Genomic DNA, 20,897 nt, shown 5'->3' on the forward strand with positions numbered 1-20,897 from the left:
AAAACATGTCTCCCATTTCCAATTGATTCTACTCTGCAAACATTAACGTGATATTTAATACCAACAAATACAAAATTTGTTCAATGGCATCATAAATGCATTACCAACATCAGAGAATATTAGAGCAGTTGACTTACGTGTTAAAACATAGAAAAACGAAACAATTGCTTTCATAGTAAAATATATAAAGAAAGCTTCGTGGTTGTCTCGTCTCGTCTCATTTCTGATTTCTCGGTCTGTTCAGTTTAACTGTGAAACAATCATCAGTCCTCTAGAGTCGAAATGATGACAATAACGACTATCCCTTAAAGTAAATGCATGAAAAAGAAAATATTATAAACGTGCATACTGAGAATTAAATATATAAATGCTTAAGTTATTTATACATTTTACTGTCTCTTTCTCCTGTTGGCCTGATTTATTCATTCATTTTCAAAATGCAGTTCATGACATACTCTAATGCCAATCACGATTCTGGAACAAATCAAAGGCCTTATTTAATGTCCCCACAGTCTGCATAGTTGAGTTAATTAGGTTATGCCTTGAGCTGCTGAAGGTTAAAATACATAAAGCACAACCACTAAGACACCATGTTGTACTATGTGCTGTTGTGGTCCTATAGGTCCTTCATGAATTCAGAGCATAATGAATAAGGATGCACCGATCCGACTTTTTTAGTCCTGATACCGATAGTGATACCTGGGCTTTGAGAATTAGTAGAAGTATCGATCTGATACCAGGTTAATTAATAAGCCATAGGCCTCACTGTGTGGAAAAGACTGGGGTCATTCTTTTATGTGTAAGGCAACATCAGGCTTCACTTAAACATCACTTTCTTTCTTTGTAAAACAAAATGTAACAAGGAAATATGTAGATATAAATTCAGTGAATTGTTATTTATTATTAAAATAATGCAACAGCAACTTGGTAAAACATCTTCAAGATTAACAGGAATTACAATTCAAGTGTAAATCTTTTCAATGCAGCAAGAAAGTGGTCAAAACTTCAACAGGAATTTAAACTGCAGTATATAAAGTTTATAGAATTAAATTGAGTAGATCGGCCCCATTGTCATTGACTGATCCAGGTATTTGAGTCGGTATCGGCCGATATCCGATATACTGTAGGTGTATTTCAGCAAGTTAAATGTTGATGGATCTTTGTAGTTTAATAGTTTATTGTCTCTTTGTTTAATTATTGAGAATTCTGTCAACAATATATGGACATTTTGTAAGATTTCTTTGCTCCAGACTAAACGTTGCATTGTTGCAGTCCAAAAAAAGATTCCCCCACTTTAAAATAGCTGTTGGGAGTTGTAGTCAGAACAACACACACACACACACACACACACACACACACACACATGCAAAATTAAGAAATCAAAGCAGGTGAGGTTGCCAAGTTCGGTATTTTAATGAGGTGCCCATGTTGACAAGTTATATACGACAAAAAATATCAGTCAGACAAATAGAACCAATAACACTTTTTGCAATAGAATGAACACATGTACATAAATATAACTCATCCATTTACAATATAATCCTCTAAATTGAGTTCAGGGATGTAGTGTTTGAACAGCATCAGTCTGTACCCAAAATCCCTCAAAACCTTAATCATAGATTTTCATTTCATAAGACCTCCTGTGTGTCAATGCTCAAGTCCAGGGGCTAAATAAAATCGTAACATTACATTGAATTCACAGGTAGATATTTCATAAGTCTATTACATGTCATACAGTGCAGTGTGCTTGTGTTTCAAGGCAGGAAGATGAAATAACATCCAAACGTGTAACAAACAAAAAAACAGCAAAATATATCTTACAATGTATTTACATGAACCAATCATGCATCCCAGACATTGCAAGAGCGAACATACGACTCAGCAAACTGACGTAGTAACACCAACTGCTTCGCGTGCAAACTGAGTGTGTTGCGAGTGTCTGGACTGAATCCCTGAAGTGGGCTGTGCCGTCAGCTAGGGCTCGGTGTGAGGAGACGGTGAGGGCTCTCCTTTCTTTTCTGCTTCAGACGTCGGGTTCAGAGCCATGTCTTGTTTTTTCTCTTTCTCTTTCTCTGGCTCCTTCATCCTGAAACATGAAAGACAAGAGCAATTCCCACTGAGTCTGACGAATGCTTCTAGCACGCTGTTAGTGTAGAGTGTTATGTTGTCCAGCAGAGGTCCTCATTTGTTAAAGAATACATGGAAGGTTGTGCATGAGTCGATGGCTTTGGTGTACTATAAAAGAATTAGTGGAGGTCTGAATGTTGAATTTAGGTCCACCATGAGAATGTTTTACCCCTCAGCCACTGAGATATGTTGTATGATATGTAAGTGGATAAATAAGTACAAATCATTCATGTTATAATAAACAAAGAGGGAAGGAATGTGCTAAAGTGGCCGCATAAGGCTCCTTTACAGTTTGAATGTCCACCGGAGGCTTTTCAAAAGATAGTTTTGAGTTGTTTTGCCGACATTCTTTAAGCTCTAGTACTACAAAGAGAGGTGTTATAGAAGAGGATGAGTCACTATAAATGGGTGGTTAAAGCAGAGAGAGGTGGTCAGGAATCTAACTCTTCGGTTAAGGTTTTGAGGTCAAAGGTTATAATTTTTAACGTTAACCTTGACATGGGAGCAGGCCGGTTACTGGGTAGGACGTCCCAGCTAGAGGTAGAGCTGTCACAGATCAAAAGACAGAATCACATGACCAAAACAGAGAGAAGATATTTATCATTTCAAAGAGGCCGTGTGCAAAGAGTTCAAAACTCACTCTCTCTCCATCCTCCGCTCTGGGAGGTGACATTTTAAAGTCATCGCACACGGCGGATTGACATTATGAAAGCCAGTGGTTCCCAAAGGGGGGTGTAGGGCGCTCTGAAGGCTCCCTGGATGCTTGTGAAGGGGGAGTGAGGTTTATGATAATTTCACTGTAATCTCATTTGAAGATTGAATCTCTGTTCAAATTTCAAAATCGTATTTTGATCCTTAACATCAAGACTCTGAGATAACACATACTGGAACCTTTATGGGGACTTTGGGAACCCCTGGAGAGTTTAAATGACTGACTGGTGGGACCCACCACATACTTTCATTAATCAGTGGTGATTATGAGAGAAAATATTGGGAAACAGCCATGTTATTGCAGCATAATGTCAGAGAATTAGATTATCCTTTGCGCTGATCTTTGAGTTGTTTTTAACTTTTATTGTGAAACCTTACAAAGAGGATTATACATTTACTGACATCTTCAGTAGAGGTCAATGCCAAAAACATCATTTGACCTTTTATTTTTTATTTTTTTTAAAGAAAGCTGATGGTGTTTTGAATCCGATCTCATCAAGTGATTGTATGTGTTTGTACTGTGATACTCACTTGTTTCTTGTAGATGCTTGAATAGGTTCCTTGACCCAAAGTTTTATATCAATTTATTATCAATTCATATCAATGAGGATAGACTTAATAATAGAACAATTGGCTCCGATAAGGATGTGGATTGAAACACAATGAAATGCTGGTTCTGTATTTCCTCAAACATATTTTGGCCATTTCTTTTTACTTGTTTGCTACATATACCAATATATGTGTTATAAACCCAAATCAGACAGTAGTACCAGCCATGCCAGTGTGTTGGTCAGACTCTAAGTTATATCAGGTTTTCAACATAGATCTCAAATGTCCCTGCAGTGTGCACACATGACTTCAGTTTTTGTAAAATAAAAATGGTGTTTATAAATAGATTTTAAAATGCTGTATTATATTCCCAGTTTTTTCAATAACCCTTTGTTTGTCATGCTATTGATCAAAGATCTGCGCTTCAGGATATCTGTCAAGCACAAAAAGAAGAAGTCACGCTGTCAGTGCAAAGTTGTGCATCCTTGTCAGTAATGAGATCAGGTAAACCACCTGTTTACCACGACTGATTCACGGTGGAGGAGTGTAAAAAATCTGCCAAGAGATAGGAGGGGGAGAATGAGAAGAGACGGGGTACTTCCACATTGACAGCTCCCACCGTTTCTGCAGATTAAAACCAATTAAACCAGAACAGCGGCAGACTTGTGGCAGCCTCCAGCCATTGAAAGAACCAGAAACAGGGAAATTATGGAGCATCGCAGCGAAGCGCCTCACCGTATCGTCTTCACGATGAAGCGAATGATCACTGCCAGACCTACACAGCCACACATCACTCCTATTACTATAGCTGTGACTTCACCTGCAGAAGAAAAGAAAACAACAGAGCTGTTGAATAATTAAAAGTATTGATGTGATTATCAGTGGTATCTGGCAGACAGTTACTTACAAAAAATACAGTAGAAAGCACAAATATACTTACCGGAAGAGAGCTCCTTCCCTGATTCTACAACAAACAAAAAATTGATTAAATCAGTAGATTTTTAGATCATACACATTTATTTGTTGGTGAATCTCAGCAAAATCTGCCTTTCAGCTGTTTAAAAATATTGCTTCCTTTGACAACAGTGCTGATATCACAGGTCTTCCAGTTCAGTCACTCACTACAATGAGGACTTTACACAAATTCTTTCTCCTTTGTCTTTGTCTACCACTCTGTCTCCCTCTTTCCCTTCTCTGTGTCTCTTTTTCCTCTCCCTTTTTCCTCAGTTAGACTCTTGTGATAACAATGGAGTCACTGTTTAGTTTCTGCAAATCCTTTTTTTTTCTAATCAGCTAGCAAACAAACACTGAGTCCCCCTTGCTTTTCCACCCCTCCCCCCTTTATTTCTGTCCCTCTTTCACTCGGACAAAGTCACCGGTAATCCTTAATATTCCCACATCTCTCTGCACATTCCACTTTTTATTCTCTGCATGGATTGTGCTAATTGCTATGGTCCACATGGCCACCCACTGGCTTCTTATTGTGGTTTGCATTACAGCGGGCTGACGTTACAATCCACCAGCTCAGAAGTGCTGTTCTGCTAAAACATTGGAGGTCACCGCAGATTGGCTGTGACCTTTTGCAACTTTTCACATTTGTGCAACCTGAAAGGATAAACTCTAAGAATATGCTTCTCATTTATTACCCTAATAAATCCCTAACATTCTAAGGAGGTCATTTTCAGGGAAATGATTCCTAATACAGCATGTGCTTATCTTTCATGTCAGCAGTCAACATAATGATAAATTGTGTCTGTCGAACCTGCGCTGAAGGAGGCGAAGGCGACCCTGTGGTTGATCGGCTGCGTCGCTCGGTAGTTGTCCTGCAGCAGCATCCTGTCTAGATCGTTGGCTTTACTGGAGTAAAGTATTGTCTCCATCTTCAGCAGCTGGAGGGGAGAGGTGAAGAGGAGAGGAATGGAAAAAAAAAACAGTTACAGTCGTCCTGATGCATGAAACTTAAAAGAGAAGGTAAATGACCGAAGTTGCAGTAAACAGGCGGTCAACAATTATCAGTTCAAATATAATAAAAGTCCCTTTGTAAACTGATTTAGTGAGCAAATGTTAAGTCGTGTTATCAAGTGGTGGATATTACTTCCCATATCTAGGTGGGGACTTTGACACTAACAGTGGATTGAGGTGGTGATTAGAATACTTTTCACCACTGTTCAGTCGTGTCAATAACTTTATTTTGGTTATAAGCAGACTGACAAATCATGTCACACAAGTTTGTTTATTATGTTACTTCTACTTCATACTTCTTTCATACAATCCTAAACGTTGAGGCTGAGTTGAGGCTTGTGTGATCCACTTCTGCACACTTCAGATGAGTCTCTGTGTCTCAGCTTTACCTGTGCCTTTGAGATTTGAATCCTCTCGTTAAACAGTGTCCACATCACACTCTGGTAGCAGGGCGGCGTCGTTAGGGAGCCGTTGTAGCGGTAGTAGCGTCCCAGATCCTTCGGGAGCAGGGACTGGATGTCAAAGGCTGGAATGGACACCTTCTGATCTGCCAGTCGATGGAAGGATGAGAAAATGATTGCTGGAGTCAAAAATCTATATAAATATAAAGTATATGCAAATATGCTTTACAACAAAATATGTAAAGAATTTAGAAAGTAGACCTACCAGCATGTCTGATGCGGCTCAGGTAGTTGAGGATGTTGTTAAATGCTGGGTTGGTCTCCTCACCCGTCTGGGAAACCAAAACTCAGGATTTTATTTTTATTGCTTTGCTCAAAATACAATTAATGCCACTGTGAATTAGCATTTGTTTTTATTACCACAATGAGAACTCCTAAAACAGCCAAGCCGTCACTCTGCGTCATAGCTGTGGACATGTTGGGGTAGAGCTCAGAGTTGTAGTGCACCACATGTAGCTGGAGAGAGGAGGAACACTGTTATAGTTTGTCCATTCACACTCATGAGAAGGAGAGAGACGTCCTGGTTTATCCTCCTGACAGCCGAGGGTTAAAAGAAGAGCGAGGGGGAGGAACTGGGAGAGGGAGAGATGCGTGCAAGCTCAGTTTTCCTTCTGAGAGAATGACCGAAGAGCAACGAGGAGACTGATGTGAATGAGAAAGAGCTTAATTGTCCCATTATATAATAAGACCACTCATGCACGATATGTTCCATTCTTTACTGTTTGTCCTCTCTTTCGTTATGTTTGTGATGTTTTTTTTTTCACACCATCTCATGATTTTTGTCTTTTTAATCTGCTTAAATTCTCTCGTGCTGGGCTCCCCGGTAGCTCACTTGGTAGAGCTACAGCCCATGTAGTAAGACTGACTCCTTACCGAAGTGGCCTGGGCTCTCTTCCCCTTTCTTGTTTCTTCAGCTGCACTATAAAATACAAGCAGTTTATGTTTGGAGATGATTAAAATTGTTTCACTTTGTTTAGTTTTTCTTGGGTCCATTGGTCCTGTTTTCGTGGTTTATTTTCTGTTTTGTTTAGGTTAATGGTGGTTCAGGATGGTGGGGGAGGGGGGGAGCCCAGATCCAAGGATGTCTTCCCTTCTGTTGTTAACTTTGGACGGCCCAAAGTGTGTGTGAGGTTTGGGATGGGTTGATTTGTTTGGTGGTAATTTTTCTTCTTTATTTTGGCATGTAGATTTGGTGATTTAGTGTTAATCTGGACATTTTTATTAATTGTGCTTGTAGCCACTTGTACTTTGTGTTGCATTTCGTATTTTGGCTATTTTTGCAGATGCAGTTCGTTGGCTTTTGTGATGATAGTGCTTGTTGCAGTAATTTGGGTTGCAGAATTTATGAGTCAGGAGTTTTCTGTTTTGAGTTTGTTTTGCAGCATTTTGGGCTGTGGCTGAATTTTGTTGGCTCACCTGAACATGAGGTTCAAATTGGAGCAGTTTGTTGACTCTCCTACCAAGGAGGGGCTTCATGGGTGTACTGAAGGTAATATACTGTTAATTGCTGAAGGCCAGTAATAATAATGTTCATACATAAGGAATAATATCAAATTTGATTTTGAGGCAAAATTATTAAAACAACATAATTTCTTCGATGACATAATGTAACGTTAAAAAAAACATGAGAGTGAATTTCGGGAACATCAATCAGGTAAACTTGTGTTTTCTTCTCTAACTTGATTTGCAGGGTGTCTCTCTCTAGTCTTTTTTTGCTAACCAAATGTTAGCTGGGCTGTGCATCTCTTGGTCTGTCTATGTCTTACTCACCAGCCACTTCTAGGGCTGTTCTGTTGCTTTATGCCTGACAAAAGTGAGAGTGAAACACAAGTACGACCAGTCAATCACAAGGTAACCACGCCTAAAGCATACCCTGCTTTACGGTCTATTTTACTCTGCATGGCACCATGATTTACTTAATGAATATCATGTTGTATTGAAGAAGATGTGAAACTAGCAATTTAGACCATAAACTCGTGCTCAGAAGGTTTACTGGGCTAACAAATCAAGTGAATAGTAGGACAGTTTTTTCATAGAATTCTATACAGTCAGACTCCAGCAGAGTCGCCCCCCGATGGCACAAAGAATGCAGGTTTGAGGCACTTCTGCATCGGCTTCACTTTTTAGATCCAGAGGTTGCTGCCTGGTAGAAGTGTGTCCTGTAGAAATGTGTTCATACACTGCTTAAATCTGCAGTGTAATCCACCTTAATCTGCTGTTTCATGTTTGTATAATTATAAAGGCTCAGTTAAATCACTATTCTCTAACTTTAAAAAGTTAATCGTGTAAACACACAATTGGCATCCTGGTTTATCCTAATTCTTTTACCTGCACAAATGTCACTTAATTAGTTTGGTAGAACACATTTTTTATCCTCTTGTCTAGAATAGAAGAAAGAGAAACCCTTTTTATTGTCATATACATATAATTTGACTTATGCATTTGACCCATCCCTGTATATAGGGAGCAGTGGGCTGCCAATGACAGGCGCCCTGGGAGCTGGGGTTCAGTGTCTTGCTCAGGGACACTTCGACACGTGACACGTCCCAGTCGAGGATCAAACCGTTGACCTTGCAGTTACCAGACAACCCTCTTAAGCCAGTGAGCCACGGTCGCCCCACGTCTATAACAATGAACAGAAATTTGTTCGCTTTCGGGGTTTTTGACATTGTAAATCTTGATTCAGAATCAAAGCTTTTTGAACAGATTGAACAGATTTTGAACAGATTTCTTTTTGCCTTGGACATTGTGGTAAATCTGTTTGGGTTTCTTCCATTTAAATAATATCAGAATAGATATAATCACAAGAGGTAAACTGTCGGTTCATATTTTTGTACAAAATCTTAGAAATTACTAACATGACACTACTTGACGTCGACCGCCCCTTTACTCTGGTTATTTCACCATTTACAGTGAGCCGTGTTTAAACGTACCTCTGCATCTGCACTCAGTCCGTTGATGGTGTGTTCACTGCCCCCGTGACTCGGGCCGCCGCTGCCCCAGTGGAGGTGCATTTGCACAGCTGTAAAGAGCCAGGGCAGCCCCCCTAGTCCCATCCAGTCAGGTAGCTCAATGACCGCTGATGGAGAGAGAGGCAAAACAAGAGCTAACTCTCTGAGTTCAACTGACAGGGGAACGATAGCGGAGAAGAAATACTAGGAAGGCATTTTTCTTGAAAATTACTTAAAAAAAATCTTAACATTTGAAGCATCTCCTGAATTTCAAAGTCAAAGGTTTGCTGCCAGGTTACAATTGAGGATAGTGCAATATAAACAGATCAAGCGTAAGGCTGCTTGGATACCTAAGTGGGTCGTGTTAGGAGGCTGGCTGCCACAGTTACCTGTGTGTCCATTGTTGTACATAGTGAAGGGTTTGTTGCCGTGCTGGCTGTAGCCCAGTGGGGTCAGGGGGATCAAACTGGGGTCATATTTAGTCTGGGTGGTAACCACATCAACGGGGGACTGAGAAGTGCCACCACAGTCGGGGAAGTACTGCGACCACTCGGACTGACCCACCAAGCCTTTGACAAGAGAAAAGACAGAAAACAATGATGAAAACAAATCACACAGCCAACTGGCTTCCAGTCCTCCAGTGAAAAGTCTCCATTGATTGGTCTCTAATTATATAAGACAGTTAATTGGGTTCTTTTTAGGTTCACAGCCTCATGGTGGTGAATTGGATAAAACGCATGATAAGAAAATAAACACAAATATGATTTTTGAAATTGGATTTTTTGACTACACAAGATTCTATTGTTTATTTTTGGGCCATTCGGGTTATAAAGGATCGACAACAACAATGTTCATTGAAGCTACATTGAAAACAAGTTGAATCTGAATAGATTTTTCATTAAATTCCACATTCCAGCATGAACCTCGGTTACAATTGTTCTGCCAACATTTAGCCAGGTTTTCCTTCAGTGATGCATTTTGCCAGTCAACACTGGCATCAATTAGAACACATGGATGGGTGTGTGTGTGTGCGTGTGTGTCCATAACCACAGATACCATCGTCTCAATAATCATTTCTAACCACAGCTGACATCTTTTGTTGAACTATAATGAATGCTGCTATGGATCAGACTCTCAAGACTAAAATTGAAATCAATTCAACTGCAGGTGACGTGTACCTCCCATGAAACAAAGACACTCACACACACATGAACGGCGACAACAATAGCAGGTGATCGAGGCACCTCATTAAATAACTATGTCAACTGACAACCACGACATAATCTATACAGAATGTCACTTGAGCCTTATATTACCTTTTCCAGACTTGGCTCTACACTATTATCCAGATGCTCTGACATCTTTAGTATGTTTGCAGTTAAATTACAGAATTAAATGAGCCTCTAAAGATATGTAATGCTATTTAGCTGTATGAGCATCTGCAAAATGTGCACAGGTCACAAACATAATAGATTTTTTTATATACAAAATGTATTTGATCTTGCATTAAGTAATATGAAATGTTTTTTAGCTAGCCTGGAATTGAGACGAGAAAATAAAAATGATTTCCTATATAAATATGATTAATCTTTAATTAAGTGTCCCTTTCCTGTATTGCAAACAGATGAAAATATTGTATCCCAAAGCCAGACATTAAAGATTTACGACTGAATATTTGCTTGTTAGAACTGATATTTTGTAATGGCAGGCAAAACCACAAAAATAGTCGAATCGCAGGGAAAAATGTAAAATGACGACTTTGATTCCTGAATGGCAAATCTAACTTCACATTTTTACATAATAAAAATTCTCGTAAAATAACCTTTACATTTTAGAAACTTCTTCTCAGAAAGATAATGACCAACATATTATCTAGTTGAAAATATGGAAAAGTGTTTTTTTGTACGTTTTTACAATAATCATCATATAGAGATTGAATGGTTACAGTTCGGTTATTGTAAGAATCTACTGCTAACATCAGCTAATATACTCATATGTATAGCCGACTGCATTTATGTAGTAAAATATGTTCTATTTCAAATTCAACAATTAATTGGCATGTGAAAAATTCAGATACATATTGAGAAAGTGATTGAGGGAGAAAAGAGTGATTCAGGCTCTGGTTCACTGAGTAAAAAAGGAAACTGGTCTCCCCAATTGCATAATAAAAGAAAGTTAGAGAAAAGACGAAGAAGAGAGTGACATGTGAATCAAAGAATCTGAATTTCAATTGCAGGGAGAGGAATGCTTTAGAAAACAGATGTCAGAAAAAATGTGTCAGTCGTTGCAAAAAAAACATAATTCATATATTTGCAATTGCAGATTTTGCAAATGCTGAAGCTGTTAATAACGAGCATGTATGTTTATGTAAAAAGGCTGAATACAAAAGTAAAAGCCAAATGAACCCCACAATGAGCACCGTACCGTGTTCGTCATGCAGTCATGCCTCTCGCTCTCTTGCACACACACAATGTGAGGAGGGCACTTTACATTAGTGATGTAAACACGTCACAATTCTCCTCTGATTCTCACACTGCTGCTTTCCCAGCACCTGCAGCCCCCACCTTGCACCTCTAATCTGTTTTCTGCCGCCCCCCCACCCTTCACTCCTCTCCACAGCAAACAACCCAACTTCAAAAGTGAGTCCCGCGGCCCCGCCGCTGGTCGCCATGGAGGTCCCCATGGTAACCGGAGGGGACGAAAATTCTGACCCTCTGCACCTCCCCGAGCATGGCATCAGGCAGGATCAAAAAAACACACATACAGTATATGTATTTACTCACTTATCATGATGAGGAACTGATGGAATGAGAGACCGACTCTCTCTTCAGTACTTTATATTACTGTCCGTCTCGCGTGGGGAAAAAACCCAAACATGTAATACCGCTCTTTCGTGTGACAAAATGTTGTGCATAACAAAAATGACTTTCCACTTCAGCTAACAGCTCAGCGGTGGCCACATCATGCAATACTGCATTGCACAACATGCCTCACACACACTCACACACACACACACACACACAGAACCTCAGAAACTGTAATTTGTTTTTTATTAACAAAAAGACAAATGAAACCCATCTGAACCCAAGATGTCACTAAACATATTGGCTACAAGTCTAAGATTACACCCTATATTTCTGCACAATACACTTGCCTCCATATATTAAAGCCTAAATTAAAGCCTCTATCAGTTCTCTCCAGTCACAGCCTCTTTGGTTTGCTGTGTATTCTGTATGTACTGTACACCGACGTTGCTCTCCTGAATACATGCCGAGATTGGTGGTCTGTGTGCCCCATTCATTCCCACAATGTCATTGTCCGCGGCATAGGCAGCCAGTGTGCGTCCACAACACAATCAACACACAACTTATTGTGCGCTGCAACAATACAGGGCAGGATTTGCTATGCTTTTGCTTCATCCCGTCCCATCTCCCTCTCTCTGTCCAACACCCTCATCCTCGTGCACCTGCCTCCCTCCTCCCGCCTCCCGCCTCTCTCTCTCTGCCTTTTTCTTGCTTTCTTCCTCTCGATCCCCCTCCACCCCTTCATCATCTCTGTGTGACTGCTGTGCTCATGCCAGCTTGTTCAACTGTTACTAATACAGACAGAGAGAGAATAAGAGGGAAACAGAGGGAGAGGGGTTAGGAGATATGAGGGGGAAATCCTACACAACGTACAAAAGAGTGTATGAATGTTTTAGAGATACCGGTTTAACGTGTGAGAAACTTTACATATGAGTAGTTTTATTCAGATAGTTGCACTGATTTTCAGTAAACTTTAGGATGTCTTCGTCATTAGCAGGCAGGATTACTCCAAATGATCCTAAATTAGGACAAAAGAAATCAATCATATCAATTGCCTCTTTATTTATTACAGAGTTGACTTTTGGATTTTGCTAAAGTTTATAATAATGAAGCCCCAGCTTACAAATCATATCTGACATATGTAAAATGAATCCAGATTATCATTCACCCTCTTTGTATGTTGTTTATCTTTTTTAAACAGGCCGTGCTAAACTTTATATAGAGAGAGATGAGATTATATGTGTTACAAATAAACTTGAACTCACCAGTGTAGGTCCAGGAAACTTCCTCTGAAAAAAATAAATAGAAAAACTTGTAAAACTCTTATTTTTGTCCTCTTCCTTTAGTTCACAATGGTTCTAGATTTGATTTTCATAAAAAAAAATTGACCATGTCAAATGCATCACATCTGTGAAATTAAATATATTTCACATAACTCTATAATAAATTGGGTTTTCATCATTTCTAATCAGTTATCATTAATATCATTACAGTTCAATTTTAGTGCTCCAATACTACTGAAATCCAATTGTTATTTTGGAAATTTGAATATGGCTCACACTGTAACACCCAAACAATGCACAAGAGCAAAACAATCTCACATGATGCTGATTATTTTGTTGATTAAGACCTTACCAGCAGCAGGGGCAGTCGTCCACTGGAAACACTGAAGCATTAGAAGGATAAAAAGACCCAAACAGTCCATGTTAGCCCTCCTTGCCCATACACAGCAATGAATAAACGTGAAAATAGAGATGAGGAGCAACTGGGAGAGAAAGAGAGAGGGAGAGAGAAAGGGAACGGGGGGAGAGACCGACTGGGTCCAGCGATCCCACCTGCCACAGCTCTGTTTAACAGCCAGACTGTGGATGTTACATGCCGGCTCCACTCTGGCATGCAGGGCACCAGAATAGATCTCAGCAAGAGAGAGATGGAGAGAATGTATGAAGAGAGGAGAGAGCGAGAGAGAGAAAGAGAGAGTGGGCAGAGATGGAGAGAAATCAGGGACATAAAGAGGGACCAGTGAGTGAGAACTAATTCAGTATTACATAGTTGCTGGAAAAGGAGGTTGAGAGGACAGAAGAGAGGGCCAGAATGCAGCGCTGGGAAAAGGAGGTTACTGCGTTGTTACAATGGGACACAAAAGATGGCAATATGGGGCCATATGAGAAATGTGTGGATCTGAGAAGAGGCGTCTGAATGCTAAACGTTTTTAAAAAGTTTCTGAGTTCTTGCTAGGTGAGAGAAAGTTGTTTCAGTTTGACAATAAATTTCATCTGACCTCAATTTTCAGTATATTTTTTCGTAAATACTGGATATGAGAAGAAGAACTGACAGAGAAGAGAGGATGAGGATGTGTCACTTAGTGGTTCCCAAGTATATACTGTATATCGCTTAATACAAAGCAATAAACATAGTATGTGAGCAATCGATTTATTTAAATAAAAGTCTTACAGATTGTCACTTTAAGGTCTTTAAACTAGATCTTGACACAGATGTTCACTTCTTACAAAAATAAATGTAGTTTTCACCTGAATGTCTACAGTTGGAGAGGTTTCACTAAAAACCGAAAACAGCAGATTTGAGTGTTTAACAGCAGATTTGATGAATCTGAGAATAAAACCTCACTTTTTCGCACGATGGGATGCTGCTGCAGCTTCAACCGAGTGCAGGATGTTTCTGATCGTACTGATCAACGTTTAAAGGATCAGCCTGGTGTTCATCTTCATTTTTCTTATTCTTATTATTCTTACATGGCTGTTTCATTATTTCTCCAGGAACCCACAAACCAACCATCGTGCTCAAATGAAAAATTGATTCGTTGATTGACAGGAGATTAATCTGCAATTATTGTTTTTCAAGCAAAAATGTCAAAACAAATGATGTGATAGTAAACTCAATATCTGACTGTTGGTCTGATTAAAATAAGAAAAAGTTAAACAATTTGGAAAATGTGATCTTGGGCTTCAGGGAATAGTGACGGGCATTTTTTTTTTTTACTATTTTCTGATGTTTCATACACTGAACAACTAATGTTTATTGAAAAAAAAGAATCGCCAGATGTGCTGATAGTGGAAATAATTGTTACAGCCTTAATATTATGACGCCGGCTGTGCTCGGGCCCTAAACTGCTGGTTTTCTTATGTAGTTCACATACAGATCAGCATTAATTTGAGACTGTTTCATAACCAGTCAAAAGTTCCTCACAGCAACTTTAATGCTAGCCTTAATGTTGTTATTTACAAATGGCACTTCATATCAAAATGTTGCAGCCCCTTGGCATATGGTATAAGAATAATTTGTAATGTAATATATGGAAAACAAATTAAACCTTTCAGAATCAAATGGTGTACACACCATTTAGTTTTTTGCTTTTAATTTTAAATTTGGTTTATTGATGATAAAAGTAACATCTGTGCTTTTCGCACTATGACAAATCAAAACGTCTGCTGTGAAAGAAGGACTGGGTTTTTTCATGTTCATTCTCTGTTAGGATTGCACAAACCTCCAACGTTCTGTGTAGTTAAATGTTTTATGTAGTCCGAACAAATACTGGAAGTGAGTTCTGTTTTAAAATGCTATGTTTCGGATTTACAGTATGTCTCTATTAAAAAGGTGACATAAACTGAACATACTGTGCAGGGACTTGAACGGACGACTTGTTCAGGTTTGAACACGAGGGGGAGCCCTCTCCACGTGACATGTTTTAGGCTGATTCTTTATACAGACACTCCACCCTAAAACTGAATTTACATTGTTTCATTGTAAAGCTATGTTACAACCCCGGACTGCTCCTCAAATAACGAATAATGGAACAACGGTGGTCATTTTGAGGAGAAATGGTGGCTCACAGCTATGTTACAAAATACATTTGGATGTAACTTAACCAATATATTTTTCATATTTTTATTAGAAATGTTTTTTTTTAATATTTATAATTCTTGACTTTCGCAGTACTTTATTTTTCTCTTACTATGTGTATTTCATGCACCAAAATACCAGGGTGAATCCCATATGTGAAAACCTACTAAAACTGATTCTGATTCAAATTGTGTTTTTAAGGTGAATTCTCCCCTTAAAATCTCAAAGGAAATCCGGCCGAGAGTCTTTTGATCTGGATTACATCACATTCAGGAGTCAAGGATACATTCAAAACGTTAACATAAAACTGCAAAAGGTTGCATCACTTACTGCATTGAGCATGGTAACGCTAGGAGATGGATGGGTGGACTATGACGTATTTGATTGTCTTTATTTGATTGTCTAAATTCTATTTAGTGGCCTAGTCCGCAGAATTTAGTAGGCCTATTAAATATCTATTGATTAGCCTATGAGTATTATTAGTCATTGTCAAACTCTTGTATTCTTTTATTCTTGTGGTGACTAATATTTCTCACGTGATCTCTAATCTCTGGCGCTATAAATCCACAGTTTTATTTATCCTCCATCTCCTCTGTCTCTCTCTCCGCTCCATCTCTCCACACAACATGAAGCGCTTCAGCCAAATTATGCAACAGCGATAAAACCTTTGCAGGCCTCCCATTGGTCGCTCAGCGTTCCATTAAAGGGCGTGGTTAGAGACTGCTCACATACACTATTGGCTGCGTCTTCACAGTGGGGGGTGTCATCTGATTTCATTCACAAATCTAGCTGCGGCGCGTCTCTCCGACATGTGAAGATGCCTCTGTTTATACTGATGAACACATGTCCCGGATCCGCAAATGTGAGCGGGCGGAAAAGGCTGCAGCTCTGGCAGAAGAAGGAATGTGACATGGTTTTAAATAGACGTTGATGTTTTTCGTATGGGCAAATTACAGCCTTTTACAAACATAACATTATATATAATCTATGATAACATAAATAGTCCAATGCTTTAAATTTGAAAAACAAATAGCAGGCTATACTGTTCCTGCTTGTCACAGCAGTAAATATGAACTGTAGCCTACTTTCGACGCTGGGGGATATACAACCATACATATAAACAGTAGAAAAGGGAATATGTTGTTCATCTTGTTTCTTTGTGAAAGTTGTAGTATGCCAGTAGTGAAGAAGGAGAAGTCAGATGGACAAATGCAGTGCAGAGAGGACACAGCAATGTGTCACTGTTTCCCTGTTGAAACAGGATATGTTGCTCGGCCTCTGCAACCAGAGTGGGTGGATATTTACTATTTAGTCTCTCTTTGGGCCTCCGTCTTCGCAGGGGCAGATCATATTTCTGTTGTGGTGTCTTGCTCTGACCACACCTGCTTGCATGTTTGGCAGTACAGGAACTCCTGCATGCTTTCACTGCATGAACACTTGCATGCTTTCCCAATAAGCAAGACCTCAAGACAAACAACTCCTGGTTATAGATAATTAATCTATACGCCTGAATTCAATCCACTTCTGTCGGTCTTGTCCTGACATAAACCATATAGGATAATTTACACACCCTATATGTCCCGTAAGCACACGGCCTCAGCAGTGAATCTACAAATAATTTTAGACTGTATTGTAACTTAATCTGCAACATATCTGTTTTTATTCCAGATGTATAAACATCTCCGTCTTGAGCAACCTAACTGAAACAGGCTGTGTTTTCCATAGGTGACCGGTTTGACACACTGCTCTTTGACCCACTTGCAGTGACAAAAGCACCATCCATGGGCTTAGGCTTCACGTGCTCACGCTTATTGAATTCTCGACTATGTCAATACAAAGGGGCTGATAATGAGAAGGGGATGGAGAAACAACACACAGAAACCAGGTGGGGGATGGGACGGAAAGGAGATGTAAGGATGGAAATGACGGGGGTGGTTTTCAACCCATGAACTGTTGGGTTCACGTGCTGCAGAGGAATGCTGTGGGGGTTGGAGAGCTTTTTCTATTGACCTAGTCCCAGTAACCTAGAAAAACAGGAACCTCTCCCTTGGTTTACTATTACCAAAGGTTAACCTTTATTGTGTTTTGACAAAAAGAGGGGCTGGTGTGATCACCTGATGTTGAGGTGACTAATTAATGGTACACAGTTACAAGGCTCAAGGACAGGCAATGTCAATCAAACAAGGACACAGCTTAATGTTTGTGTGTTGAGGGGAGGGTGCAGTGGGTTCATGTGTATGTTGTATGTATATAGTGGGGGATGGGAAGACCCTTCATCCCTGACTCTAACATGCAAGGCGCTTAGAGGCATCCACCACTCCTCATGCTCTAAACCGGTATTTCACGTCTAAAAATACCAGTAAAAGCCAGCATAATAACTGAACCACAATTAAGGTCTTATGAGGAGCGAAAATACCAATATGAGCGTGGGACAGCAAGTGTGCATGCGTGTCTTTGGTCTGTTCATATATGGCGGTTGTATACTGCACTGCACTGCATGTTTCAAGTGAGGGTCACTGACTTCACTCTGCAGTAACCTTAAGTGGAAGGATAAGCTGCTGCGTGGCCATAAATAATGGACCTGTAAACGGACCTGCTGCATTATGGTCAAATCTCTGTCACTATACATTCTCATGTATTAGTGACTTTAACAATAGAGCCACGGCGACACAAAATAGAATTTTGTCTTTTGCCACTTTTCCAGTTGTGCAACCTGTACAATGACACTTGTTATAAGAGAAACATTTTGTGATGTTTTTGTGTCACAAAGACTTTAAGTCAGTTTAACATATGAGACAACTGAAGAAAATACAGAAAATACACATCTGTTAATACAGATACATATACAAAAATGTGACAATAACACATTTTGAGTGTCCGCTATACTAGCCAAGATAATAGGGTTAAAGAATTATGTTGTAATAATAGGTCGACCTATATCCCCAGCCATGTGACTGGCCTGATCCAGAAAATGTCCCATCTTGATGACTGACCCAACTTATATTATACCTTTACTGTGTGATTACGTATTTAATATACCTGTTTTGATCTTGTTTTTCTACTTTTGCCTTTTCCTTGTCTGTTTGCACTATCCACTATGCTGCTGTAATCATGCAAATTTCCCCGCTGTGGGACTAATAAAGGATTATTTTATCTACCTACCTATCTTATTTGATCTTATCTTTATCTTACCTCGTGAAGAGCCTTATTTGCAGGGCTGAATAAAGGCGGAGGGAGCCATTAAGGTGTGTATTAGCATTCCTCAAATATGGAAGTTGAATTGTGTCATTGAATCAGGGGATTATGGTTGTTTACTGGAGACTGAGTCTATACACTGTGATTAATGGAAGAGTGCTCTATTTCACCATAATCCCATATGATGTCAATGGCACGGTCTGTGTGAGGCCGGACTCTCCGCACAGAGGTCATTGTTCAGTCTGTTTTTTCAGTAAGAACTGTATGAGATGAGATTTGAATGACTGATTATAGGTCCGTCAGTCTCAGAAGCAAGAGAAAATGTGATCTCTGCTTTGCTGGTGTTTATTAGATCTGCAGGCATTTATTCAATTAGACTAGTATGTTCCTGAACTGGGTTTCTTACTTTCTGGCGCGTTCAGTCTTTTAACGTTTTGGTAGCGATTTGTGAGGAGGCGGGGTGATACATATTGTGCACGTTCCAGGCCATATTGATGCATATAACATATTGAGCATCTCTCGTGGCTACGCCGCGGTGCGTGCTCGTGTTTACACCCCGCTTGCTTGTAGTAGAGCAGGCCTGCCCCCGACACCATGTGCACGGACGACACATGAGTGGGCAGGACCGTGAGTGCCCGGGTCGCTGTCCAATCAGCTGCGAGCAGAGCGATCACTGGCTGGACGGGTCGGCCACTAGCGTACGACACCGCCGGGCCGGCAGCCAATGGAATGCGCGCAAAACGTGGGCACGTGGATCCGCGCACATGTTAACGCTCGTAAACTGCCGAGAGAAAGAGCGAGCAAATACACAAACCGATGAACTGGCGGCCGGGCGGTGTGTGTGTGTGTGCGCGTGCGTGTGAGAGAGAGAGAGAGCGAGAGAGAGAGAGAGAGAGAGAGAGAGAGAGAGCTCTGAGGCTGGACGCCCCGATGCTGCTCCAGCTACGTGTGTATTGACGGATCTGTCGTATCAAAGTAGGAGATAGAGCCGTTAACGATTGTTTCTGGCAGCTGCTGTTTTATCCCACATTACTAAAGGTGAGCATGTTTACTCTAACATATTTGTTTTGTTTTGTTTTATGGCTAACGTTAGCGTTTCACGAAGTTGGTCGGCTAGCCTACAGGAATTTCCTGTCTCGCTGTATCCTGTATGTGCTCCCGGTAATATTTGGTAATAATAGCCAAAATCTTTTTCTTTTTTTTTTTATTCTCACGTGGCTTTGTTCCGTCTATTTTTGTTAATAGACAATTAAATGTAATGATCACCGGGGCAGAACTTTACATTGATAAAAGCATGTTTCGGTCTATATTTGTTATTTACTTTGGTGTCATGTCACTCGGGTTTTATTCTGGTATTTTAAATATTACGTCTTTGTTAGAATTGTACGGACCATTTTGTGAAAGCACATGAGGTGTGTGAGTTCCTGTTTATGGGCATCGCTCCGCGAAAACACACACGCAGACAGGCAGCCAACACCTGAGACGCAGCCTCATGGTCCATGCATACCTGTGCAGACCGTGCCGACAAATGCACCACCACCCCGACACACCCACTCCACCTCCACCCCCACCCCATCCACCACAGGCTATGAACTAGAGCGCACGGGGCGTGGAAAAATAGGAATAAGCACCACAGATTTGCAGTTTACTCGTGCAGATGCATGTAAACAGGTTTTAAGAGGATGCAGCTTGCCTGAAGGGAAGCCGGACACTAATACAATGTAAATGGTATTTGCTTGTTGTAAAAGCAGATCAGGCTTGTTGTTAGTTATTCCTGAAATTGAGATTATTATTTTTGACTCAATAAGTAGTTCTTGCCCTTCTGTCGTCACACTGCAAAAAAACTGTCTCCTTTGTCTGAGAGTGATTTTAGACTTTATTTCTTCTATTGATAAAAGCTGTATGGGTGTGTACCGGTGTATTCATGTGACCCCTCTGTATTGGTGGGATCAAAGAGCAGCAGCAGCACTCGGAGATTACACAGAGAGCGAGAAGAAAAAGGGAAAGACGGATGAAAGAGAGAGAGGCACATGGCCAGAGATAGAGTGTAAAATGTGAGTAAGAAGAGGAGGAGGGTTTGCTCTGTGGAAGAGTAGCACGAGGCATGTGTGCATAACGAAACAGGATGAGCTGCAGGGAGCGATGAGAGGCATACAGAAATACAGCCTTAGAGGAAGAGGTTTGTGTATATGTGTGTGTGTGTGTGTGTGTGAATCCAAGGGGGGATGGAGAGCAAGCCAGAGACAGAGAGGAGGGGCTAGAGAGAGCACTGGAGG

At 40.3% G+C, this 20,897-nt stretch overlaps 2 protein-coding genes across 5 annotated transcripts in view; one reads left to right on the forward strand and one right to left on the reverse strand.

The window, feature by feature from the left end:
• Window positions 1–1,389: 1,389 nt before the first annotated feature.
• ca14 (carbonic anhydrase XIV) lies at window positions 1,390–13,551 on the reverse strand. Of its 4 annotated transcripts, XM_031853405.1 has the most exons (13): window positions 13,201–13,551; window positions 12,831–12,854; window positions 9,151–9,330; window positions 8,744–8,889; window positions 6,171–6,266; window positions 6,016–6,082; window positions 5,739–5,896; window positions 5,150–5,276; window positions 4,328–4,351; window positions 4,123–4,207; window positions 3,901–3,942; window positions 2,620–2,673; window positions 1,390–2,086 (listed from the first exon to the last, which is right to left on the reverse strand). In XM_031853405.1, the coding sequence occupies exons 1-13, from the start codon at window positions 13,268–13,270 to the stop codon at window positions 1,975–1,977; spliced, it is 1,185 nt and encodes a 394-aa protein (XP_031709265.1). In that variant the 5' UTR covers window positions 13,271–13,551; the 3' UTR covers window positions 1,390–1,974. The 4 variants fall into 4 exon arrangements, with proteins under 4 accessions (XP_031709265.1, XP_031709266.1, XP_031709267.1 ...); XM_031853406.1 differs by lacking the exon at window positions 3,901–3,942; XM_031853408.1 differs by lacking the exon at window positions 1,390–2,086 and having other exon boundaries at window positions 2,617–2,673; window positions 3,909–3,942.
• Window positions 13,552–19,533: 5,982 nt separating this feature from the next.
• Window positions 19,534–20,897, forward strand: part of LOC116386737 (uncharacterized) — a 5,975-nt gene continuing 4,611 nt past the window's right edge. The window contains exon 1 of the mRNA XM_031853220.1: window positions 19,534–19,659. The gene's annotated coding sequence lies outside the window, so the exon portion shown is untranslated. The remainder of the gene's footprint in view (window positions 19,660–20,897) is intronic.

Source organism: Anarrhichthys ocellatus, unplaced genomic scaffold (assembly GCF_004355925.1).
Source record: "Anarrhichthys ocellatus isolate YVR2014 unplaced genomic scaffold, GSC_Weel_1.0 scaffold13, whole genome shotgun sequence".
Classification (NCBI taxonomy): domain Eukaryota; kingdom Metazoa; phylum Chordata; class Actinopteri; order Perciformes; family Anarhichadidae; genus Anarrhichthys; species Anarrhichthys ocellatus.